Source organism: Pogoniulus pusillus, chromosome Z, assembly GCF_015220805.1.
Source record: "Pogoniulus pusillus isolate bPogPus1 chromosome Z, bPogPus1.pri, whole genome shotgun sequence".
In the NCBI taxonomy this organism is placed as follows: Eukaryota; Metazoa; Chordata; class Aves; order Piciformes; family Lybiidae; genus Pogoniulus; species Pogoniulus pusillus.
The window spans coordinates 109,191,182-109,217,646 of NC_087309.1; the positions used below are offsets into that span (position 1 = coordinate 109,191,182).

A 26,465-nucleotide genomic window follows, 5' to 3' on the forward strand; every position below is an offset into this window, starting at 1 on the left:
TTTGAAGGAAGAAGTTGGGAGGGGAAGTTTACTTGATTTACTATGTCTTTATTGTTTTTACTGGAATCCAGTGCAGAATTTATGTGGAGCTTGTTCTCCAAGCCCTTTTAAGCTCAACTTTAAAATGTAGCCTCTGCTCTGTTGATGGAGACCCTAGACTGGGATGTAAGATTTTGGTAAATTATGTGCATTACTTACAACACTTTGTAAGATTGAGTGGGTCTAGGAGGTCTGCCTGTGGCTTATACATAAAGAATGTCACCTTACTACAATAAGAGCTGTAATTCCACCCTGACAGTAGATACTGGTAATGATACAGGCATGAGGCACAGATACAAATTATGCCCACCAAAATTACTGTCCAGTGCATGTTACAGTCTCTATCTCATATGCCCATTGATTGAGGTCATGAAGAGGTTCTGACAAAACTTGTCAGGATGGGCTGAGTCGTTGTGGACCAGGAGGTCCAGGCTGGATTTGGTGACCTCACAAGTTGTGTGTATTTGTGTTATGATTCCACCCCTCTGTGGCCCACTCAGCATTCACAGGGCTTTCCAGGTATGCAATGCCACACCAGTTATGGTTGGTCACAGAATCACAGAATCAGTGAGGCTGGAAGAGACCTCCAAGCTCATCCAGTCCAACCCAGCACCCAGCCCTAGCCAATCAATTAGACCATGGCACTAAGTGCCTCATCCAGTCTTTTCTTGAACACCTCCAGGGGCTGTGACTCCACCACCTCCTTGGGCAGCCCATTCCAATGCCAATCACTCTTTTTGTTAAGAACCAGCTTTGTCACCCTTCTCTGGACATGTTCCAGCACCTCAACATCTCTCTTGAACTGAGGGGTCCAGAACTGGACACAGGACTCGAAGTGTGGCCTGAGCAGTGCTGAGTACAGGGGCAGAATAACCTCCCTTGTCCTACTGGCCACACTGTTCCTGATGCAGGCCAGGATGCCATTGGCTCTCTTGGCCACCTGGGCACACTGCTGCCTCATCTTCAGCTACTATCTACCAGCAACCCCCAGGTCCCTTTCTGCCTGCCTGCTCCCAGCCACTCAGTCCCCAGCCTGTAGCACTTCTTGGGGTTGTTGTGGCCAAAGTAGAACCCTGCACTTGGCCTTGTTCAATCTCATCCCATTGGCCTCTGCCCACCCATCCAGCCTGGCCAGGTCCCTCTGCAGGGCTCTCCTACCCTCCAACAGATCCACACCTGCTCCTAGCTTGGTGTCATCTGCAAACTTACTGATGCTGGACTCAATCCCCTGGTCCAGATCATCAACAAAGATACTGAACAGGACTGGGCCCAGCACTGATCCCTGAGGGACACCACTAGTGACAGCTGCCAGCTGGATGTGGCACCATTCACAACCACTCTCTGGGTCTGGCCCTCCAGCCAGTTCTTGACCCAGCTCAGGGTGAATCTGATCTGAAATGTGTGGGTTTATTTTAAAAGCCTTGTCATTTTTTTTTCCTACACAACCTTTGAACTTTTGCCTACACAGTGCAAAAATCATTTCAGAGTGGCATGAAGTGTTCCTGTCCTTCCTCCAGTGTTTGCTGGACCATAATATATTTTAGTATACTTTAGTAATCATGTGGCTATGGAATTTTTTTGGGGGGTTGACCTTTAAAGTGAGGTCTAAACTTGCATAATAATTTAACCAGAGGAGATACTTCTAATTAGTTGGGTTGTTTTGTTTTTTTTTTTTTTTTCCAAGCTGTTCCTCATTGCAGGTAATTAGCAGCATTTATTCTTAAGAATTTTGCTGAATTTGTCATTTCTCTGAAGATAACCTGCAGGCATGACTGAAACATTTTGTATTGACTGCAGTATTCCTCCCTTTTTTCTGTCCTGCCTGCAGAGTATCAGTGTGGTAGTCAGTTGACCTAGGGTTAATTAGCACTAGAGAGTTCACAATGAAGCTCTCTGCAGACTGTGCAAGCCCAGACTGTTAAGTGCTCTGTGTTCACAGAGGTGGGTTTGCACTGGTGATTTGTGCCCAGCTGTATTCAGAGTCTCAGCTCCTGAAATGAGTCAAGTGGCTTTGGGTCTTACTGACTGAATGGTTTCATAGACCCATAGAATTGTCAGGGCTGGAAGCAACCTCAAGGATCATCCAGCGCCAACTCCCCTTGCTATGGGTAGGGACACCTCATACTAGATCAGGTTGCCCAGAACCACATCCAGCCCAGCCTTAAAAAGCTCCAGGGATGAGGCTTCCACCATCTCCCTGGGCTACCTGTTCCAGTGTCTCACCACCCTCATGGTAAAGAACTTCTTCCTGAGATCCAATCTGAATCTACCCACTTCTAGTTTTGCTCCATTCCCCCACCCCCCAAGTCCTATCATTATCTATCATCCTAAAATTCCCTCCCCAGCTTTCCTGTAGGCCTCCTTCATATACTGGAAGGCTTGCACACCTTCTGGTTAAAACAGGAAGATTTTGCTCCCAGGCATTTCCATGTGATGCCCACTGCAGACAACTGAAGGGACCAGGATTAACTATTCTGTGTCCCTGGGGAAAGGCACATCCTTTTGCTGTGGGAGTGGCATCCTTCTGTCATTGTCAGACCACGTCCATTTTTTACCTTTAGCATGAAAGTAATCACCTTCCCAATTCAGGAGGAGTGGAGGCACAGCATGCTCCAGCATTTTCTACCTGGTAGAGATTTTGGCAGTCAGGAGCAAGCTGTAAGCAAGCTTTTTCAGGTGTAATACAGCTGGGGTGGGGCTGACATGGCATCCTGGCCTGCATCAGGAACAGTGTGGCCAGCAGGACAAGGGAGGTTATTTTGCCCCTGGTCTCAGCACTGGTCAGGCCACACCTTGAGTGCTGTGTCCAGTTCTGGGCCCCTCAATTCAAGAAAGATGTTGAGGTGCTGGAACATGTCCAAAGAAGGGCAACAAAGCTGGTGAGGGGCCTGGAACACAAACCCTATGAGGAGAGGCTGAGGGAGCTGGGGGTGTGCAGCCTGGAGAAGAGGAGGCTCAGGGATGACCTCATTGCTGTCTACAACTACCAGAAGGGAGGCTGTAGCCAGGTGGGGGGTGGCCTCTTCTGCCAGGCAACCAGCAATAGAACAAGGGGACACAGTCTCAAGTTGTGCCAGGGGAGGTATAGGCTGGATGTTAGGAGGAAGTTCTTCACAGAGAGAGTGATTTCCCATTGGAATGGGCTGCCCAGGGAGGTGGTGGAGGCACCATCCCTGGAGGTGTTCAAGAAAAGCCTGGATGAGGCACTTAGTGCTGTGGTCTAGATGACTGGCTAGGGCTGGGTGCTAGGTTGGACTGGATGATCTTGGAGGTCTCTTCCAACCTGGTTGATTCTATGATTCTATGACACAGACTGTGCTACATCTGTGATCAGCCCCAGAAGAAAAGTTACTTGGGGGAAAAAAAAACATTAGAGACAACTCTGGTAAAGTCTGGGTGGGGACAGACCCCGCACTGGGGTTGCAGTTGGAAGGTGTGCCCTTGCCTTCCACTTCTTTCCTCCATGTAGCTTTTGAGCACAGACATGTTTTTCACAGGCCTGCATCCTTCCACAGCCTGTGCTGAGCATGCACATAAGTCCCAGAAAAAGAATATTGGTGGGAGAGCTGACTACAAAGAAACTAAAGGAGAGGAGGGGAAGGAAAAGTGGTGAACAAGCCAATATCTGTATAGTGTTAAGGCTGCAAGTCTGTGTCTTGAACGTTCCAAAGGTCTTCACGCTGCTGTAAATACTTTATGCAGCTTGTGATGCAGCAGCAGCTTCTTCCTTTTGATGACCCAAAAGGGGAGATTTAGTAAATGAGAGGGGATCTAATAAATGTTTATACATACCTGAGGGCTGGAGGTCAGGAGTGGGGGGACAGGCTCTGCTCACTGCTCCCTGCAATAGACAAGGAGCAATGGATGGAAGCTGCAGCACAGGAGGTTCCAGCTCAACACAAGGGGGAACTTCTTGACTCGAAGGGTCACAGAGTCCTGGAACAGGCTTACCTGGGAGGTTGTGGAGTCTCCTTCTCTGGAGCCTTTGAAGGCCTGTCTGGATGTGTTCCTGTGTGACCTGAGCTAGATTGTATGGTCCTGCTGTGGCAGGGGGGGTTGGACTGGATGATCTCTTTAGGTGTCTTCCAACCCTTAGCGTCCTGTGATCCTGTGACCTAGTTAATCTTGTGTTCTCCAAATTAATTTTTACATTCTGGTTGTCTGGGGTTTGGGGTTGGTTGCTTTGCTTTGTTTGGTTGGCTGGTTTGGGTTATGTTTTTGGGTTTTTTTCTCCTGTTTGTGTTAAACAGGGCATCAGACAGGTTTTAGTCCAGGTTTCCTATCTTCCGCCCCAAAATTTCAACATGGATGTATGGTTCTTTGCAGGGAGGAACATTGGAGGACAAACGAACCTCCTAAATAAACAGTTGTGCCAGAAATTTTCTCATCTGCTTTGTGAAGGGTGGTGGTGTTGTGGTTTGAAAGGTCCCCAGGTTCCCTCGGAAACTACAGGGACCAGGGGATGGATCTGGGCATGCCAGGATGTCGTAATATTGTTATTCTATTCCATTTTCAGGTATCAACGGTTTAAAAGCCAGTACTTGGTTGATATTGCTCTCTTCCCTTCTCCTCTCCCTCCCTGCACATCTCTCTCTGGGTAGAGCATTCACGATTTGTGGGGGAGGTCACAGAATCACAGGATCACAAGATGTTAGGGGTTGGAAGGGACCCAAATACATCACCCAGTCCACACCCCTGCCACAGCAGGACCATGCAGTCTAGCTCAGGTCACACAGGAACACATCCAGACAGGCCTTGGAAGTCTCCAGAGAAGGAGTTACTCAAGAATGGGATTTTCATCAGTAATACAGAGGAATAACCTCTAAAGTGATACTAAAGAGAGTACCACTGCATTTTGTGGCTTTCCTTCCTTGCATTCCCACCACCACCACCACCTTTTCCATGTGTGCTTTTTCTCCTCAGTGTGATCTTAGGGCAGACACCAGTGTGATTCCTTGTGTACCAAAGCTGAAAACCATGATTTAAATTTTGCATGCTTTGAGACTAGGGATCTGGTGAATCTTCCAGGTCTGACCACAAGGCATGATCCAAGACAGCCAAGTTCACAGAATCACAGAGTGTCAGGGGCTGGAAGGGGCCTCCAAAGCTCATCCAGTCCAACCCCCCTGCAGAGCAGGATCCCCTAGAGCTGATCGCACAGGAACATGTCCAAGTTAACAGTGTAGTCACAGTCTTTGCTTGTAGGTGGTTCTCAGCTGCACTAGCCTCTCTTCATAAGCCACTACATGCCTGGGAAGTTCCATGGAAACACGAGGAGGATTTTTTTTCCCTGTGAGAGTGACAGAAGATTGCCACAGACTGCCCAAAGGGATTGTGGAGTCTCCCTCTCTGGAGATATCCAAACCCTGCCCGGTTGCCTACCTGTGTGGTCTGCTCTGGCAGGAGGGTTGGACTGGATGAGCTTTGGAGGTCCCTTCCAGCCCCTGACATTCTGTGATTTATATTTTTTTTTCAAGCCAAGACCAAGATTATTGATTAAAATACTTCCACTGAGAGCAAAGAAATGGAAATGGAAGAGTTGTATGAATGATGCATCAAGTTGTGCTTCCTCCCATCACCTGACTTCAGGGCACACAACTTGAAACAGAACTTTTGCAGTCCTGTAATTGAGCTTCTAAATCAAACATGGAAGCTGAGGCATAGGAAGTTCCATGGAAACATGAGGAGGAATTTTTATCGTGTGAGGGTGACAGAAGACTGGAACAGGCTGTCCAGGGGGGTTGTGGAATCTCCCTCTCTGGAGATATTCAAACCCTGCCTGGATGTGTTCCTGTATGATCTGCTCTAGGTGATCCTGCTCTGCAGAGGGTGTGAGCTGGATGAGTTTTTGAGATCCCTTCCAGCCCCTGACATTCTGTGATCCTGTAAACAAACAGAAAAGTCACTCAGTCCTTGCAAGTCCCCACGAAGTACAGAGGATTTCTGCCTGCACATCATTTCTGTATGTTGAGTTGCTTCAATTTTACTGCTTGAGTTATGATTCTGGAGCCCACTTTTATGCACTTAGGTATGTAAAAGATAGACCTGAAGGTTCTCCTGTTGATTCCCTGAATCACTTATTGGATATCAACTATATTTATGTTATGCTGCCCCTACATTTTCAGTATGGATGGTCAGGTTCTTTGCATTGACAGTGTGTAAATAGGTCATCAGAGTTTATCAGGAATGCAGCTGTCTGGAGTCAGCTGAAGCACTGTGGACCCAAGGAGGGAGTATTCAATGCAATCAGGCAGTGTGTTCATGCAGACATGATCACCAACAAATAAATCAAGTGTTGACCTTTTAATTGTGATCTTTAGCTTAGGCACAACCAGCAATAGAACAAGGGGACACAAGTTGTGCTGGGGGAAGTATAGGCTGGATGTTAGGAGGAAGTTGTTGCCAGGGTGAGAGTGATTGGCATTGGAATGGGCTGCCCAGGGAGGTGGTGGAGTCGTCGTTCCTGGAGGTGTTAAAAAAAAGCCTGAATGGGGCATTTAGTGCCATGGTCTGGTTGACTGGATAGGGCTGGGGGATAGGTTGGACTGGATGATCTTGGAGGTCCCTTCCAACCTGGTTGATTCTATGATTCTATGTATTTTCTTTTGTGAAACCTGCATTCTTCTGTCTTTGAATTCAGTTCCCAGTCTCTGAGGAGATCTAAGCTCAGAAAATGACATCTTGAGTCACTGCAGGAGCTTGGCATTATCTTGTTACACTGGATAAATGGCTGCTCTCAGGCATTTTCTCATGGACATGATACTTCTAGACTTGCCAATTTGTCACTGCCATCCCTCTGGCTCGATTGAAGCTGCTTTTTACTCATAGAGAGGAGAGGGTAGTAGGGTAACCTTCTCCATTTGCACAGTACTTCTTCCATATATCCATTTGCAGTGTTCCACTGAAGGTTCTGCCTGACCCATAGTGCTCTCATTGGAAGGGCTTCCTGGGCTTCTGATAGAGAGAACAAAGATCAGTGTGAGCTCAGAGAGCAGCTTCATTGCTGCAGAGCACTGTCATGGCACAGCAGGTACTTCAGAGCATCTCACCCCAAACAAGCAAATACTTTAGGTGGAGATCTGTGAACCTGTTGGGTTCACCATTACCTTTCAGAGCAGATGAGACTTCATCTCTGTCCTGCCTAACCTGTCAGGCTCCCTGGGAGTAGATTCAAGTGCTTTACAGCATGAGATGAGCAGTTCCTGGTCAGGGTAAATCACAGAATCATAACATCACAGAATGGTTTAAGTTGGAAGGGACCTCAAAGATGGTCCATTTACAACCCCCTGCCATAGGCAGGGACACCTCCCACTAGAACACATTGCCCAAGGACTCATCCAGCCTGGCCTTGCACACCTCCAGGCAGGGAGCAGCCACAGCCTCCCTGGGCAACCTGTGCCAGTGTCTCAGCACTCTCACTGCAAACAACTTCTTCCTAACAACCAGTTTCAATCTCCCCTCTGCTATTTTATACCCATTCCTCCTCATCCTCTCATTACAAGACCCTGTCAATAGTCCCTCCCCAGCCCTCCTGTAGGCCTCCTTCAGATCCTGGAAGTTCACTCCAAGGTCTCCTGGAAGCCTTCTCTTTTCCAGGCTGCAGAGCCCCAACTCTCAGAATTGCATTTGGCTTGATGGTTAGCTTTTAGGAGTAGTTACTCTGATTTATAGTGGCATTTGGTGGTTCTTCTCTCGTCCCAGTGTTCAAAGAACATGGCTGTAGTGATAAACCCCTCCCTATTGTTGTGTTTCTTGGCTTTTTTCTGTGTTGCTAGCCATTCCTGTGGCATTCCCCTTGCTTTTGGCCTTTGCAACAACTACAATTTCTGACAAAAAAGTGCCCTTTAACATTACTAGAAAGAAATAGGTTCTGTGGGTCTTGGATTTACAGGTAATGCTCAAGGAGATGTCAGGTTTGCATTTTGCTTTTGGTCTTCTACACAGACCTAAGAAAATCAAACCATACCAAGATCCAGGAGCTGAAACATACCTGGCAGTATTTTCAGAAGGCTTAAAAGCAGAAACAGATTCACATTTAAGCAGTTAAAGTATGTGTTTGTTTTTTTTCCAATCTCTCAGCTTGTCTTCAGTTAACTCTGTACATTTTGGAGAGCTGGTTGTGTGGAATTATAGAACCACAAAATCATAGAATCAATCAGGTTGGAAGAGACCTCCAAGCTCATCCAGTCCAACCTAGCACCCAGCCCTAGTCAGTCAACCAGACCATGGCACTAAGTGCCTCATCCAGGATTTTCTTCAACACCTCCAGGGATGGGGACTCCACCACCTCCCTGGGCAGCCCATTCCAATGCCAATCACTCTCTCTGGCAACTTCCTCCTAACATCCAGCCTATACTTCCCCTTGCACAACTTGAGACTGTCCCCTTGTTTTGTTGCTGGTTGGCTGGGAGATGAGACCAACCCCACCTGGCAACAACCTCCCTTCAGGTAGTTGTAGACAGCAGTAAGGTCACCCCTGAGCCTCCACTTCTATCATTACCTGCAGTGTTTTGCAGTGTGAAAAATGTTCACAATCCAGATCACAGAATCACACAGAATCACAGAATGTCAGGGGCTGGAAGGGACCTCCAAAGCTCTTCCAGTCCAACTCCCCTGCCAGAGCAGGATCATCTAGACCAGATCACACAGGAACACATCCAGGCAGGGTTTGAATATCTCCAGAGAGGGAGACTCCACACCCACCCTGGGCAGCCTGTTCCAGTCTTCTGTCACCCTCACAGGAAAAAAAATTCCTCCTCATGTTTCCATGGAACCTCCTATGCCTCAGCTTCCACCATTGCCCCTTGTCCTGTCACTGGGCATCACCCAGCAGAGCCTGGTTCCAGCCTCCTGCCACTCACCCTGCACATGTTGATAACCATTTATAAACACCTCTCAATCTCCTCTTTTCTAAGCAGCAGAGCCCAGATGTTGCCCCAGAGGGAATAACAGGAGGATGAAACCAATAGAGAACACTTACTTTCTTTGTTTGTTTTGAGGTTTAGGGGGGAATTTGTTGCTGGTTGTTGTTTTGTTTTGTTTTAGACTTGTGTTAAGCAGGAGCTATGTTTTAAAGTGTAGCTTGGATGGTTTATACCAGAGGCTTTATCAAATCTGGCCTGCTGATGATAAACTCGTGCTCAATTACAATCTCCTATGTAAAGGGAGAAGGCTTTGGGCAATTTGTCTTGCATTACTGCCCTGCCTTGCTGCAAAAGAGAAAGTCTGAGGCAAGGGCAGGGGGTGTTATTCTTGTGTCTTCCATTACCACTCACCAAGCTGTTGGTCACAATTTCACACGGCAAACTGCACATGTGCCTGCTGGCAAGCATGTCTAATGCATTCCTGTGCTCAGGCTCTTAAAAGGCATTGTGCCTTCCTAGGAAAAGAAAAGAAAGGAGAGGGAGAAGGGGAGAGGGAGAAGGGGAGGGGGGGGTTGGGGGTGAAAAACAAATAAAACAGCAACCCACTCATGGAATTTCATCTGAAAGCTTGCAGATTTCCTGTTTAATTTGTTCAGTGTGTTGAGCCTCCATGCAGATTAACTACAACAATCAAACACAGGGTGAGGAGATGGTTCTGCTTTGCCAAACTCACCCAAGTGCAGGGCAACGTTATCTCCAGTTGTCCATTATCAGTGAGCCGTTTTCAGCCAGAGTATGGAAGTGTGTGTGTGTTCCTTATCTGCAGTGCTACTGTGCAGGGCAGCAGACGTGCATTCAGAGGGAAGAAAATGCTAACAACAGGGCAGACATTCAAGCCATCTCAATGAGCAGAGGTCTAACACCTCGCATGCATTTTTGCTTTGCTAAACCCTTTCAGCAGTGCAAGACTTGTGCTGACCTAAGTACTCCACTGCTTTGTGAGGGCTCTTCACAGTGTGACAGCCTTCTCGCTTTACCACCCTCGTTGCTGTCTTAGAAAGTCTTGTCAAACCAGGGGAGGTCTGTGGGGCAAAGACAGAGGTCCTGACCGGGGAGCGTGAAACGCCTGGGGTTAAACGTGGGTGCCTTTCTGTGTGTCTGACTGACTCTTACGTAACGTGAGACCCTCCTGGACATGGAACACAGATAAAGTGAATCCCCCTGCATCTTTCATTCAAAGAGCTTCGTGGGGTGCTTCCACGCTTAGTTTCCACTGTTTCTCTTTAGAATTTGTCCTGTTTTCTTTGCTGCCTGGATCTTGTCATTCTGTGATGGATGAGCACGCTTAAGGGCTCTGCTGCTGTCATTGCTGCTCACTGCAGCACTGCCCTAGATGTGACCAGCAAGAAGTGCTCCGAGACTCCCTTCCCCCTTCGCAATGACACCTTAATCTCCGCCTATGCATAGCAGAGGTGCTGCAAGTCTTTTTCCTTGCCCTTTCTCCCTCATTCCTGCCTGCAGCAACAAGTCTCACCCAGAGTGGTAGACAGAAGGCTTGCCACTGGTGGGAGTGACGCTGCTTGGCAGGCAGAACTAGGAGAGTGGAAAGGAGCCAAGCAGGAGGGAGATGCCTTGGGGACAAAAGGGGAAAGGGGTAGAGAGGCAAGGGGTGGGAGGCATCAAGCAGAGAGATGTCTAGCTATTCTTGCAAGCATTGTTGCCTGCTCTAAAAGCATTTTCACTGCTCAGACAAAGCCCTGCATTACCAGCACTGGAGAAATGTTCACAGATTGTGATGAAAGTCAACTGCCTCTTGCCACATGGGAAGCTGTGGCTGATTTTGATCCAGGCACAACATGCTTTAGTTTCATCAGCATGAGGTTTGCCTCATACGTCTGGCAGGTCTGATTAACTTTTACAAGAGGGACGGAGGTCTGCTTGACAGAGTCCAACAGAGGGCAACAAGGATGATTGGGGGACTGGAGCACTGCCTGATGAGGAGAGGCTGAGAGACCTGGGGCTGCTTAGGCTGGAGAACAGAAGACTGAGAGGGGATTTAATCAATGTTTACAAATATCTGAGGGCTGGGAGTCAGGAGAGGAGGGACAGGCTCTGCTCACTTGCTCCCTGGGATAGGACAAGGAGCAATGGATGGAAGCTGCAGCACAGGAGGTTCCAGCTCAACATAAGTGGGAACTTCTTGCCTGGAAGGGTCACAGAGCACTGGAACAGGCTGCCCAGAGAGGTCCTTCTCTGGGGACTTTCAAGGCCTGTCTGGATGTGTTCCTGTGTGACCTGAGCTAGACTGTATGGTCCTGCTGTGGCAGGGGGGTTGGACTTGATGATCTCTTTGGGTCCCTTCCAGCCCCTAACATCCTGTGATCCTGTGATCTGCAGCCAAAAGGAAACAAGTGTGGTGTAAATGAAAAGGAGTATAAAAAAAAATTTTATACATATATGTATATATATAATATATTTTTATGTATAAATATATGCTATTTTTATGTATATATAAGTATATAAATATATATAAGAATATATATGTTAAAAATAGGAGTGTTTTTTATTATTTATATATACATAAAATAAGAAACAATCTCTTTTGTGTCAGGTCTGTGAACAGCTTTTACTGCTTTCCCTGGAGAGCCTGGCTGCTTGGGCAGCGAGTTACTGTGAATTAGTGGAGGTCACTTCCGTTGATTAAATCCTCTTTTATGTTTCCTGGTAACTTCTGAATTATTATAGCAAGAGTTGAGCATGCTAATTTAACACTTCATTTTCCTTTTATGGTTCCAATGGAAGAAAGGGAAAAAAAATCTACAAATCATTTTGAGCAGATCATATTGTATTAAAATAAAAATCAGGTGAAAAAATAGCATCTTCCCTTTAATTCCAAGAAAATTAAAAGCAACAGTTGAATTTTTAGACACAAAGATTTTGATTCTTGCAGTTGTGGTTATTCATAGCATCATAGAATCAATGAGGTTGAAAGACACCTCCAAGATCATCCAGTCCAACCTATCACGCAGCCCTAGCCAGTCAACTAGACCATGGCACTAAGTGCCTCATTAAGTCTTTTCTTCAACACCTCCAGGGATGGTGCCTCCACCACCTCCCTGGGCAGCCCATTCCAATGCCAATCACTCTCTCTGTGAAGAACTTCCTCCTAACATCCAGCCTAGACTTCCCCTTGAGACTGTGTCCCTTTGTTCTGTTGCTGGTTGCCTGGCAGAAGAGACCAACCCCAGCTGGCTACAGCCTCCCTTCAGGTAGTTGCAGACAGCAATGAGGTCTGCCCTGAGCCTTCTCTTCTGCAGGCTACATACCCCCAGCTCCCTCAGCCTCTCCTCACAGGGTTTGTGCTCCAGGCCCCTCACCAGCTTTGGTGCCCTTCTCTGGACACATTCCAGTACCTCAACATCTTTCTTGAATTGAGGTACCCAGACCTGGGCACAGTACTCAAGGTGTGGCCTGACCAGTGCTGAGTACAGGGGCAGAATAACCTCCCTTGTCCTACCGGCCACATTGTTTCTGATCCAGGCTAGGATGCCATTGGCTCTCTTGGCCACCTGGGCACACTGCTGGCTCATGTTCAACTTGCTATCTACCAGTCCCTCTCTGCCTCTTCACTCTCCCTGGAAGTGCTCAAAAAAAGGCCTGATGGGGCCCTTAGTGCCATGGTCTATTTGAGTGGTTAGGGTTGGGTAACAGTTTGGACTGGATGATCAGGTTCCACCTCAACACAAGGGGAAACGTCTTGACTGTAAGGGTCACAGAGCACTGGCACAGGCTTCCCAGAGAGGTTGTGGAGTCTCCTTCTCTGCAGCCTTTCAAGGCCTGTCTGGATGTGTTCCTCTGTGATCTGTGTTAGATAGTATGGTCCTGCTCTGGCAGGGGAGTTGGACTGGCTGCTCTCTTTGGGTCCCTTCCTACCCCTAATATCCTAACATCCTATGATCTTGGAGTTCTCTTCCAACCTGGTTGATTCTACGATTTTATGACAGACTCTGCTCACTTGTTCCCTGGGATAGAACAAGATGCTATGGATGGATGCTGCAGCACAGGAGGTTCCACCTTGGCACAAAGGGAAATTTCTTGACAGTAAGGGTCACCGAGCACTGGCACAGTCTGCCCAGAGAGGTTGTGGAGTCTCTTTTGGAGACTTTGAAGGCCTGTCTGGATGTGTTCCTGTGTGACCTGAGCTACCTTCTATGGTCCTGCTCTGGCAGGAGTGTTGGACTCAATGATCTCTTTGGTTCCTTTCCAACTTCTAACATCCTGTGATCCTGTGTGATCCTGTAGTTTATAGGTAACCCACAAGGTGCAATCTCACAGGAGGGCTGTATCTTCTTGTGAAGTCTATGCTTAGAGGCTGGTACTGGTGGTGGACTACTGGGAGGTTTGTAGCTTAGGCAGTCCTACATCATTTGAGACTTAACCCTCGCAAGGAAAACTACTACTGTAACACTGCAGAAAATGAGATGCACCAGCTGGAAACCATCAGTGTGTGTGAGTGCTGGCTGAGCTTTTTTCAATCCAGTGTCCCCTTCTGGGTCCAAAATGCCCTTAATTGATATTGATTCTCTTGATGAGCTTCCAAGCTGCTTGTCTGTTGCCTCAGGGAAATGGTGAGGGCGAAAGCTGAGGTTTGAGGTAGGTCTATGATGTGTATTATAATTTTTAGCTGGGGCAAAAGCCTTTCCCTCTTTGTTAGGGAAACTGTCAAGTGTATATTGATGCTTTTAGCTCGCTGTCACAACAGGGGACCTTTGGATAGCCCCTGACTCATGGCAGTCAAAATAAACAAAGCAGCAAGACAACCCTCCCTTTCCCTTTCAGCCTTACCTACCACAGTCCGACGTGGTGCATACAATCATTTAAGTGTTGTTAGCACTTCGTACCACATTCAGGAGCAGCACTTTAGTTTTTTTGTTAAGGCTGTTAAGCCCCCTCCTCCCAGGAGAGACCGCACTGGGTTGTCATTAAACGTGCCCTTGTGCTTTAAGGTTGATACATGTAGGACGTAGACGACCCTTGGTTGTTCAGCTGCTGGGGCTCTGTGCTCTGTGTCTTGCTTTGCTCAGCTTCATTTCAGCAGTGGGTTGGGTTGGGGTTTTTTTTGTGTGTCCCCTTTTTGGGAGTGGCTTAACCTCCAGCGTGCTTCTTCTGTTTCTTTAGCAGTGCCTCCCAAATTGAAGGAGATGAAAAACCAAGAGGCTGCTGTGGGTCAGAAGCTAGTGCTAAGGTGTGAAACCACTTCAGAGTACCCCGCACTCAGATTCAAGTGGTTAAAGAATGGAAAGGAAATAACAAAAAAAAACAGACCGGAAAATGTCAAGATCCCCAAAAAACAGAAGTAAGTACAGAGGTTTGGTGTTCTTTTTTGTAATAAGCAGGGCTGGGAGGGATGGGAGGAGCTGTTCACCTGAAAGCAAGCTGGTTAACAGTGCAAAGTAAACAGGTTGCTAATTGCAGGATCCACAAAGCCAAAGCTGTGAATTACAGAGGAAGAACATTTAAGGAAATATGCACTGATGGGGGTGCTGCTGGGCGAGAAGCTCAACATGAGCCAGCAGTGTGCACTTGCAGCCCAGAGAGCCAACCAGAGCCTGCGCTGCATCAGAAGTGTGGCCAGCAGGTGGAGGGAAGTGATTCTCCCCCTCTGGTCTGCTCTGGTGAGACCCCACCTGGAGTACTGCATCCAGTTCTGGAGGCCCCATTACAAGAAGGATGTGGAGATGCTGGAGCATGTCCAGAGAAGGGCCACTGGGATGCTCAGAGGGTTGCAGCAGCTCTGCTGTGAGCACAGACTGAAAGAGTTGGGGCTGTGCAGTCTGGAGAAGAGAAGGCTCCCAGGTGAACTTATTGTGGCCTTCCAGTATCTGAAGGGGGCCTGCAAAAAAGCTGGGGAGAGACTTTTTAGGCTCTCAGGGAGTGACAGGACTAGGGGGAGTGGAGCCAAGCTGGAAATGAGTAGGTCCAGTCTGGAAGTGAGGAGGAAGTTTTTCAGCATGAGAATGGTGAGAGCCTGGACTGGGTTGCCCAGGGAGGTGGCTGAGGGACCCTGTCCTTGGAGATGTTTAAGGCCAGGCTGGATGGGGCTCTGGCCAGCTTGTTCTAGGGTAGGGTGTCCCTGCCCACGGCAGGAGGGTTGGAACTGGCTGATCCTTGTGGTCCCTCCCAACCCTGACCGATTCTATGTTTATATGATGCTATTTTCTTTTTAATGACTCAATGAAATAATAATAATGTGGTACAAATATTTCATCAACAATTTTCCCTTTACCATTTCTGGTTTGGTTTTTTTTTTTCTGTTAGCCAAAGGCTATGATTTTTCACCAGTAAGCCTTGGAGGACAAGCTCTATTCAAACTACTGCCAAGAACCTTGTGGTTATTATCTAAAATCCAAGAAAAACATTTAAAAATAATCAAAGAAATGTAAATTTGGAAATACATCTGAAATGTGCTTTGCAAGCAGCCTAGTCCTTGAGCATGAACTCTCAGCACTAGTTTCAAATGCCTTACCCAAACTTGCTGTCTTCCCTTACCAGAGGCATTCCTGTGCATGCATGAGTGCAGCAGATGCCAGATAAGCAGCGAAGCCTGCAAATGTCATCTTACTGGCTGGAGGAAAATATCCCCTGCAGATAACTGGTGACCAGTGCCAAAAGATGACCTGGTGCCTTTTTTCTGTAGGGAAGAAGCTACAAAATGTGTTTTCTGCACTGAACCAGAAGAAGGTTTTTGCTGTTTGGTCTCTACCTTGCTGTTGTTAGGTTAGAAAGTTTCAGTGGTGACCACTTGTCCATGAAAGGAAGCTATGAGAATCTATTTGAACATGGACCTTCAGCTCTCACTTCTGCACTCAGAATGCAAGGCTGCTATCAGCTGCACTGGGCCATGCCTTCCCTTGGTACAAGACACCATAGGTATGGGTTAGGCTCTGCAGGAGATCCTTCTTTCCAGGGTGACAAATGCCCTCCTAGGTAGGGCTGCTATCAGCTGCACTGGACCATGCCTTCCCTTGGTACAAGACACCATAGGTATGGGTTAGGCTCTACAGGATTTCCTTCTTTCCAGAGTGACAAATGCCCTCCTAGGTAGGGCTGCTATCAGCTGCACTGGGCCATGCCTTCCCTTGGTACAAGACACCATAGGTATGGGTTAGGCTCTGCAGGAGATTCTTCTTTCCAGGGTGACAAATGCCCTCCTAGGTAGGGCTGCTATCAGCTGCACTGGACCATGCCTTCCCTTGGTACAAGACACCATAGGTATGGGTTAGGCTCTGCAGGAGATCCTTCTTTCCAGGGTGACAAATGCCCTCCTAGGTAGGGCTGCTATCAGCTGCACTGGGGCCATGCCTTCCCTTGGTACAAGACACCATAGGTATGGGTTAGGCTCTGCAGGAGATCCTTCTTTCCAGGGTGACAAATGCCCTCCTAGGTAGGGCTGCTATCAGCTGCACTGGGGCCATGCCTTCCCTTGGTACAAGACACCATAGGTATGGGTTAGGCTCTGCAGGAGATCCTTCTTTCCAGAGTGACAAATGCCCTCCTAGGTAGGGCTGCTATCAGCTGCACTGGGCCATGCCTTCCCTTGGTACAAGACACCATAGGTATGGGTTAGGCTCTGCAGGAGATCCTTCTTTCCAGGGTGACAAATGCCCTCACGTGTTTTGTCAGGTCATAACTCATCAGGCAAGCCAAGAGCCAAAATCAAACAGGCGTTTGACTTCTCACAGTTATTCAGCTTGAAAACCAGGTGTCCTGCCCTCACTTGCAGTTTCTTGCATGCCAGCCCAGGGCACAAGGTGGAACCAGGAGTGGGGCAGAGCAGCACCGCCGCAGCTGTGCTGCAGTAGCACCATTGGCAAGAAAGAAGCTGTGATGTGTCCTTCCAGCATTTGTGAAGTGGAGCTGTTCCAGGTGACAGATAGCCTGGCAAATTGCCTGGACTCACTGTCAGAGCTGTATGTCTCTTTCAGAGTTGTTTTTTCAGTCTTTGCTGTAAAGAAAATACTCAGGTCAGAGCCTGACCCTCAGATTCCACAGCAACACAGAGCGGCCTATGAGGGGCAAATGGTTGGTTTTGCCCCTTAGTTTTGTCTGACGCTGATGGATCAAACTCCATGGAGCCAGTGTCTCACCCTCGAGCCTGAGCTTTGGCAGATCAGTTCAACACTAAAATCAGCAACTGCCTTCTGCCAACTCCCCTGGATTTTTTTCCTTCTACAAAACTTTGAGGAATTGTCAGAAGAATCACAGAATCAGTCAGGGTTGGAAAGGACCACAAAGATCATCCAGTTCCAAGCCCCTGCCATGGGCAGGGACACCTCACACTACATCAGACTGTCCAGAGTCTCAGCCAGCCTGGACTTAAACACCTCCAGGGATGAGGCTTCCACCACCTCCATGGGCAACCCAGTCCAGGCTCTCACCACCCTGGTGGTGAAGGACATCTGCCTTACATCCAAACTGAATGTACCCATTTCTAGCCTTGTTCCATTCCTCCCAGTCCTATCACTACCTGACAGCCTAAAAAGTCCCTCCCCAGGTTTCTTCTAGGCCCCCTTAAGACACTGAAAGTCCATAAAAAGGTCACCTGGGAGCCTTCTCCTCTCCAGACTGAACAGCCCCGACTGCCTCAGTCTCCTCATAGCAGAGCAGCTTCAGCCCTCTGACCATCCTCAAGGCCCTTCTCTGCACACCTTCCAGCACATCCATATCCCTCCTGTAATAGGGGCTCCAGAACTAGAAGAAGAGCTGGCTAACAACTGTTGATCAGAGCATCCCTGTGGAACACATGAGGCTGTTTTTCAGGTCAATGTGCCAAAGTTTATCTAAAACTTTCCAAAAGGTTCATAACAGGGGGAAAAAAATCAAAATACAGGGGTTTGGGTTTTCTTTTTTTCTAAATAGAAATCTGAAGTCCTGTTTCCCCACCATAAGTGGGCAGAGTACAGGCTTCAATCTGTGTGTGATGCTCCTGTGTGCTACCCCGGGCCATTCCTTGGAGGGATTTCACTCCTCGGTTTTCTGTTTTCAAACGCAAATGTCAGTGTGCAGCAGAGAAGCCCTTCCAGTTGGAAATGTGAAAAGTCACTCAGCGTGGAGTACAGCTTGAGGAAAGACAGGGGATGTCTGCTGGCATCTGCAGGATTTTGCTTCTGTTTCTGCTTTGAGATCTTAGCGTGGTGATGCATCAGGAGTCTGCCATCACTTCCTTTGCCATTTATATGCACTTCCATGACTGACCACTGTGTGAGCAGCTTAAATAAGGAGAGAGGTCTTGTTCTGATAGAAAGCAGGACAGGCACATGTTTTCAAGGGAAACGGGGAGGTGCAGTGCAAATTACTGCATGCAGATGACAGTTAAAAAGTCATATCAGAAAGACCTCATCACAAAAGAGAGAACTATCAACGACCAAGGTTGGTTTGTTTTTTTTTCCCCCACTTATTTTCTCTATTGCTGGGGTTTTCTTATGACAGCATATTGATAAAGTTGAAAGAGTTGGGGCTGTTCAGTCTGGAACAGAGGAGGCTCTGAGGTGACCTTCTTGTGACCTTCCAGTGTCTGAAGGGGGCCTGAAAAAAAGCTGGGGAGGAACTTTTTAGGCTATCAGGCAGTGACAGGACTAGGGGGAATGGAGCAAAGCTGGAGGTGAGTAGGTTCAGGCTGGAGGTGAGGAGAAAGTTGTTCAGCATGAGAGTGGTGAGAGCCTGGAATGGGTTGCCCAGGGAGGTGGTTGAGACCCCATCCTTGGAGCTGTTTAAGGCCAGGCTGGATGAGGCTCTGGGCAGCCTGATGTAGGGTAGGGTGTCCCTGCCCGTGGCAGAGTGGTTGGAACCAGATGATCCTTGTGGTCCCTTCAAACCCTGACTGATTCTATGAATCTATAAAGGTCTGTCCTGTTTGCATGATGCCATATCTTTACAATAAACATCTTAGTGTGAATTGTTTTGCTGTTACCAATTAGGTGAAGCTGTGTTTCTGAAGAGCAGTTAGCAAGCAGGATACAGCTTCAGTCAAACACGTGAGAATGACCACTTTCTGTGTGTCTGCAAAACCCTCAAAAAAAGTTTTAACCTGTGCCCAGTTTCTAGAATAACTTGATCATCACAGAATCATAGAATCAGACAGGTTGGAAGAGACCTCCAATATCATCCAGTCCAACCTAGCACCCAGCCCTAGCCAGTCAACTAGACCATGGCACTAAGTGCCTCATCCAGTCTTTGCTTAAACACCTCCAGGGACGATGCCTCCACCACCTCCTTGGGCAGCCCATTCCAATGCCAATCACTCTCTCTGCCAACAACTTCCTCCTAACATCCAGCCTAGACTTCCCCCAGCACAACTTGAGACTGTGTCCTCTTGTTCTGTCCCTGGTTGCCTGCCAGAAGAGACCAACTCTCACCCGGCCACAACTTCCCTTCATGTAGTTGTAGAGAGCAATGAGGTCTGCCCTGAGCCTCCTCTTCTCCAGGCTGCACACCCCCAGCTCCCTCAGCCTCTCCTCACAGGGCTGTGCTCCAGGCCCCTCACCAGCTTTATCACCCTTCTCTGGACACATTCCAGCACCTCAACATCTCTCTTGAATTGAGGGGCCCAGAACTGGACACAGTACTCAAGGTGTGGCCTGACCAGTGCTGAGTACAGGGGCAGAATAACCTCCCTTGTCCTACTGGCCACACTGTTCCTGATGCAGGCCAGGATGCCATTGGCTCTCCTGGCCACCTGGGCACACTACTGACTCGTCTTCAGCTACTCTCTACCAGCACCTTCAAGTCCCTCTCTGCCTGGCTGTTGTCCAGCCACTCTCTCCTCAGCCTGTAATGCTGCTTGTGGCCAAAGTGGAGGACCTTGCACTAGGCCTGTTATATCTCATCCCATTGGCCTCTGCCCACCCATCCAGCCTGTCAAGGTCCCTCTGCAGGGCTCTCCTACCCTCCAACAGATCAACACCTGCTCCTAGCTTGATGTCACCTGCAAACTTACTGATGCTGGACTCAATCCCCTGGTCCAGATTATCAATTGCAAGAAATCACCTTTCTCATATTGCAACAACAGAATGAAACCTGTACAGTACTGGGAGAAAAATAAATACTTCTCAGTTCTGGCTGCTGAGCCTTTAGGGGTTTTAACAAATTACAAAAGTATCTGGCAGAATGATGAAGTGTCTTAGCTCACAAACTGAAAGTGAAGACCTCAGTGTGGCACTTAAATAGTCATAGAAATGGTAATACTGCAGCTTGGTGTTTATTGGGTGCATTTGGCTAGTGTGGGTACTACTGGTTCAAAGGCTGTGCAGATGCTGTGTTTTCCTTCTTTGGAAGGATTTAGAAGACTCTCAAAGGGCAGGCTTCTTCAAAGCTTAACCTTTTGAAGACAACCTTGCATATAAAATCAGCTCAAGGGATCACTCTAAGCTTGCTAGGTTGATTTCAGGGTGGTTGATTCAGAGGGCTCAAAGTCCTGACATGTCATGACAAGACAAGACAGTACAGCAGGTGAGTCATACTAAATGACTGTGCCCCTTCTCATCACCCTAGGAAGTCAAGAGAAACTGCATAAGTTTTAATTTTAATGACATTTACTGAAAGTGCCATGGATGAAGAGCATGCAGCCAGAGAGACTCTGCTGCTTTTATCACAGAATCACAGAAACGTTCAGGCTGGCAAAGCCCCTCAGGATCACCACATCCAACCAATATTTCTGCTGTACAAGTTGCACCCTCAACCATATTCCCAAGCACCACATGCAAATAACCTTTAAACACATCCAGGGTTGGTGACTCCATCTCCTCCCTGGGCAGCTCATTACAATGCTTGGCCACTCTTGCTGGGAAAAAAGGTTTCCTAATGTCCAGTCTAAACTTACCCAGTGGCAGCTTGAGGTCATTCCCTCTTGTTCTATCAGTATTTACCTCTGAGAAGAGACCAGCAGCAGCCTCTTCACAATGTCCCTTTAGGTAGATGTAGACAGCAATAAGGTCTCCCCTCAGCCTCCTCTTTTTCACACTTAACCATTCCCAGCTCCCTCGGTTGCTCCTCATGAGATGTATTCTCCAGGCCCTTCACAGCTTCCTTGCCCTCCTCTGCACTGGCTCCAGCACCTCCACATTTCTCCTGTATTGAAGTGCCCAAAACTGAACACAGCATTCAAGGTGTGGCCTCACTAGAGCGGAGTCCAAGGGGACAATCGCCTCCCTTCTCCTGCTGGCCACAGCATTTCTGAGCCCAGCCAGGATGCCATTGGCTTTCTTGGCCACCTGGGCACACTGCTGGCTCATATTCATCTGCCTGTCCATTACAACCTCCAGGTCCCTTTCTTCCAGCAGCTTTCCAGCTGTGCTTCCCCAAGCCTGTAGCATTGCTTGGGGTTACCATGACCCAAGTGTAGGACCTGGCATTTGGCATTGTTGAAGCTCATCCCATTAATGTTAGCCTATTAATCTAATCTATCCAAGTGTCTCTTTAGAGCCTCCCTACCCTCATGCAGATCAGCACTTCCTCCTAACTCGGTGTCATCTGTGAGCCTACTGATGGTTGTTGGTGAATCTTGCTGTCCCTGTTGATGGATTTGTGTGACCTAGCTCTAAGCTTTTGCTTTGTGTCCATGCAAGTACATTAAAAGACTTGCACTGCACAGGAGCTTTTCACCTTCCAGCTAACTTTCCCATGCCTGATAGTTGTCTGATTTGGAATCCAGGTGAAGCCTGCTGATCTGTAGTTTGGGTGATGTGCTGTACAGAGTAAGGCTCTCTTCCTTACATGAAGGGAGCCTTCATTACATGAAGAGAGACTCCTTTATCAAGGTTGAGGTTTTTGGACAGAGAGAAGGTGTTTTCCATTTCACTTAGCTGATGGCTTTGGATGCAGCAGTGCTTGAGAAAGCTTTGTGTGCCAGTGCCCTGTACCTTGGGCATCATCCAAGCTTAGCCTGGATATTTTCCTGAAGACAGGCAATTCTGGATGACAAATTGAGACTAGAAGTAAAATGAATTCAAGGAGCCAGATAAGCTGGGCTGAGGCTGCATGCTGCAGATGTATTTCTTTCCCTTTCATGTATGAATTAAAGCTCAGCAGTGTCATAGCAGGAAAGATTCTATGATTCTATGATTCTAATGATATAGAAGTAAATGATATATGATCTAATGATATATAGAAGTAAATCTTATAGGGTGAAGTATTTTTTTTTTGGGGGGGTATAGCATGGTATAGATTGTAAGATGACAACCATTTGTGCACAGAATCCCTTGTCAGGGGCTTTAAGTGAGTACTGTTGGTGTACTGCATTGCAAGGGAGCTGCTTCTTTGCAGACATAGAGTCATAGAATGGTTTAGGTTGGAAGAGACCTCAGAGATCATCCAGCTCCATAGGCAGGGACACCTTTCACTAGAACAGGTTGCTCAAGGCGTCATCCAACCTGGTCTTGAACACCTCCAGGGAGGAAACATCCACAACCTCCCTGGGCAACCTGTGCCAGTGTCTCACCACCCTCACAGTAGAGGACTTCTTCCTAACATCCAGTTTCAATCTCCCCTCTGCCAGTTTAAACCCATTCCTCCTTATCTTTTCATTACAGGACCTTGTCAACAGTCCCTCCCCAGCCTTCCTTAAGGAGATATTTTCTACTCTGTTTTGAATTCTGCCCTGATATGGCTTGATAATATTCTTAAGGCTTTTAATATTCATGTTCTTTCTCCTTCTGTCAGAGACAAAACACCTTCCAGAGGTGTTCTGAAAAAACACCACCAAGAGTAAATTTGGCTTGCTAGGAGTAGACTTGTAAGTAGTACAGTTACTTTATCTATTTAATAGGGAGGCACAACTCCTCAACTTCCCTGTAGTGATCATGTTAAAAGAGAAGAGAATAAAAACAAATGTGCAGGGCAGTAAGAAACCAAGAGGGTCACGAAGGTGGTTTGCATTGATGTTACTCTGCATCACATAGAGAGGAAAAGGGAATGCAGCAGACACACAGTGGGTGCCCAGATGAAAGTGATATCTCTGTAACAGTGATTCTTGCTCATCTTTGGGTTAAAAAGAGCTCATAAAAAACCCTGAACCTCCTTGCATTGTGTTTTGAAGCATCCTGAGGCTGCAGTCTGCTCTCTGTCGAGATGAATGTCTGCAGGTGTGGCTGAGAGATAATCTGTGTGATACAAGAAATACAGTATGACCAGGCAAGCTGTTAGGTGGTGCAAGAGTGCTGCCAGGCATTCCTGGGAAGGCCCTCAACAGACAGTTGCAAAGGCAGGTGTGTAGATAACTGTTAGGAAGATTAAAGAGCAGGCCATTTCTGCTGTGGTTAGAAGCACAGCTCTTAGTCAGATGCAAAATTCTGGGCAAAGACACAGTAACTTTCACCTGCTGGACACTTCTGACAGTGCTTCAACCACATTTTTCTCATGCACTCCTGGATGCTGCTAGCTAGAGTCTCTTCTTGTATGCCTTCTGAAATGCAGCCCAGCTAATTTCACATGGGAACTGGGCTTCTAGCATTGCCTGTGAAGTGAGCCCAAACAGACAGCTATTAGTTGTTTACCATTTGATCAAACATGAGCAAATTGCTAATCCTACTTTGGCTGCTCCTTCTTGCAAACTCAGTGGCCTCCAGAGAGCAGCCCTCCTTCATGGCCTGAGGGGAAGCTCTTGTAATGTGGGTTCCCAGGAGAACTGTGGTCCACCTAAGCACATTGCTCACACCCCACAAGGGCCAGTGCTGATTCCTTGCTGTTAGGATGTTCACATAGAGGTTGGGATGGCTGAGCTGCCAATAAACATATGTTTAATAACAGATGGATGAGATAGTTGATTGTGCTGAAGGGAGGAGTGGCTGACAAGGATGGGTTGGAAAGTGCCACTGAACATTTTGGTTCCTCCACAAGCACCCCTGCTGCAAAAGCTTTGTTTCTGGTCTGAACCCAGCCCTGTTCAGTGCATAGCAGAAGGGGAAAGCAGTTGTTATTTCTGAGTCACAGAATTAACCAGGTTGGAAAAGACCTCTGAGATCATCAGGTCCCACCTATCACCTTCCAATTCACTAATCCATGGCACTAAGAGCCTCATTCAGCCTCCTTTTAAACCATTCCAGGGATGGGGACTCCACTACCTCCCCGGGCAGCCCATTTCTATGGCAGTCACTCTTTCTGTGAAGAACTTGTTCCTAAACCTCCAGCCTGAACCTGCCTTGGCACAGCTTGAGACTGTGTCCTCTTGTTCTGTCACTGAGTGCTTGAGAGAAGAGCCCAACCCCACCTGGCTACAGCCTCCCTTCAGGTAGTTGTAGGTCTGCCTGAGCCTCCTCTCCTCCTATCTACATGGATAGCTAGGAGACGTAGTTGAGATGAAGCAAAGCAACTCCCCAGCATTGCTTAGCTTGAGGATCATTGTTAGACAAGCTGGTGACTGCAAGCTTTCAGAGTGAAAAAAACCATTCCTCTTGGGGGATCAGCCCTTCATGATGAGGTGGGCCAACATGGGGAAAGCCAGTGCTCATTCATTCTGCAGAGTGACTGTTCTGTAGACAAGTAAGCTGGCTTTTCTACAGGCACAAACTTCCCCAAGGCACTTTAAAACAGGAACTGGGAACAGCAATAACAGTGTGCATTTTCCCCAAGCGAGTCATTCCCCACAGTCTTTGTAATGGGATTACTGCCATCACGAACTGGGGACCCCTTGAGTGACACCAGAACATGTTCCTACCAAATTAATGGATAGGCAGGAGTTCTGCATTTTAAAATCTAATCTTAAAACCTTGGAGACTGATTAAATTATGCTTCTTAGCCAGGAACAAAATGTAGCTTCATGCAAATTGTGCTCCAGCCCATAATTTTTTGTTAGCGCCAGGGAATGACTTACTACTGGGGGTTCCAGAGGTTGTTAAGGATAGTGGTGTGTCCTAATCTCCTGATTATTTAGTCAGATGTTGGAAACTGCAGTACTTACCCAAAACCCTGCTAATGGCAGCATGAATCTGTAGGAAAGGGCAATCTATTTTATTGTTACACCTATCTCTTGTGGCATCTGAGCAGGCAACAGTTCAGCGGAGGAAGGAAGGTTGCTTTTCAGATGTCATTTTTGAACAAAGGCTCTACTCTAGCAGAAAAGCATAAACAAGTGTCTTCACTGGAGTTCACTAATATGCCTGTTTTCCAGCAGCCTGTAAGAGGCTTTTTTTTTTTTTTTTTTTTTTTGCTCTCCTCCTTTCATTCAAAATTGGTAACCTGAAATGGAAGAGAAGACTTGTTGGTTTGTTGTTTTTTTTTTTTCCTGAGAGGAAAACAACCAAACCAACAACCCATAAAAGGACTGCATTAGTTAATTCAGTGACTACTCCAGTACAGGATGTTTACATGTTTTGTTTTGTTTTGTTTTGTTTTGTTTTCTGATTTCACAGGAAATACTCTGAGCTTCACATTTACAGAGCCACGTTGGCTGATGCTGGGGAATATGCATGCAGAGTGAGCAGCAAACTAGGGAATGACAGTACTAAAGCCAGCGTTATCATCACAGACACCAATGGTAAGGCTTGACCCTGTTTTACTGTCACATCCAGGAAAAAAAAAACAAACATGTGTTAAAGTAAAGCAGCTTGAGGGAGGGGGTGAAAGATTTACCAGTGGAGTGGAAAGAGTGGGGCCTGCTAGGTGTACTAAGGAAATTAATTAAGCCTGCCTTGCCTGCTGTGTGGTTAAGATGTTCCGCTTTCTTTACCCAGACAAATGGGATGCCTCTGTGGATCTCAAGAGAGATCAGTGTTTTCAAAAACAAGTCAAAGACACAGTCTACACAATCAGGATAAGAAGAGTATGAGCATATGATTCTAATTCCCATAGTGCTCTTGATTAATGGAGGCACTACAGGCCTGTGAAGAAGTTTTTTACTTAACCTAAAACATGTCCTGATCTCAACTTCTAAACCTTCTCTCTTTGTCGTTAGGTAACAGTCTTGTGACTCTGACTGCCACCATTTTTTTTCCTACCTTTACAGATGTCAATGCATTTCTCTTTTGATTTCTGAAATAATAAAGACAAAGACTTGCTTATTATGCACATAATATGATGGTTTGGGTGTTACCTGCCCCCACACACTTTGGAAATCACCCAGGCTAGACTCAGAGGCTCTGAAAATTGAATGAAGCTTATGTTTACAGCTTAGCACAATAGACAAGCAGATAGTTACAATATATACAGTTGTATACAGAAATAGACAAGGTAAAAAGTAATACTGAAACACAACTCCCCTCCCAGAAACCTGAGTCCCCAGGAGGGGCTCTCAACCACCCTTCCACCTTCCTCTCACCCCTCTACCTTACCCAAGACTTTGACTTATGCTCAAGGTAGTTTGGAGGGTCGGCCAGGGGGATTAGGAAGCAGATGGATTAGTCACACAGATGGCAGATTAGGTTAGAGAGAAGTTCATGCAGCCCCAGACAGAGTGACTCTGTTATCTATGTTTGTGTTCTTGTTGTTATACATCTTAGCAAGCCTGGAAGTGAAGTAGACATCGCCACTGTTTCCTTTTCACAGCATGTAGTCTAATTCTTCTCACCAAAG

General features: G+C 47.2%; 1 protein-coding gene across 3 annotated transcripts in view; it reads left to right on the forward strand.

The window, feature by feature from the left end:
- Positions 1-26,465, forward strand: part of NRG1 (neuregulin 1) — a 359,963-nt gene that overhangs the window by 129,051 nt on the left and 204,447 nt on the right. For all 3 annotated transcript variants that reach the window (XM_064140101.1, XM_064140102.1, XM_064140104.1), the window contains exons 2-3: positions 14,082-14,259; positions 25,307-25,431. In XM_064140101.1, the coding sequence (XP_063996171.1) occupies positions 14,082-14,259; positions 25,307-25,431 (303 nt within the window). The remainder of the gene's footprint in view (positions 1-14,081; positions 14,260-25,306; positions 25,432-26,465) is intronic.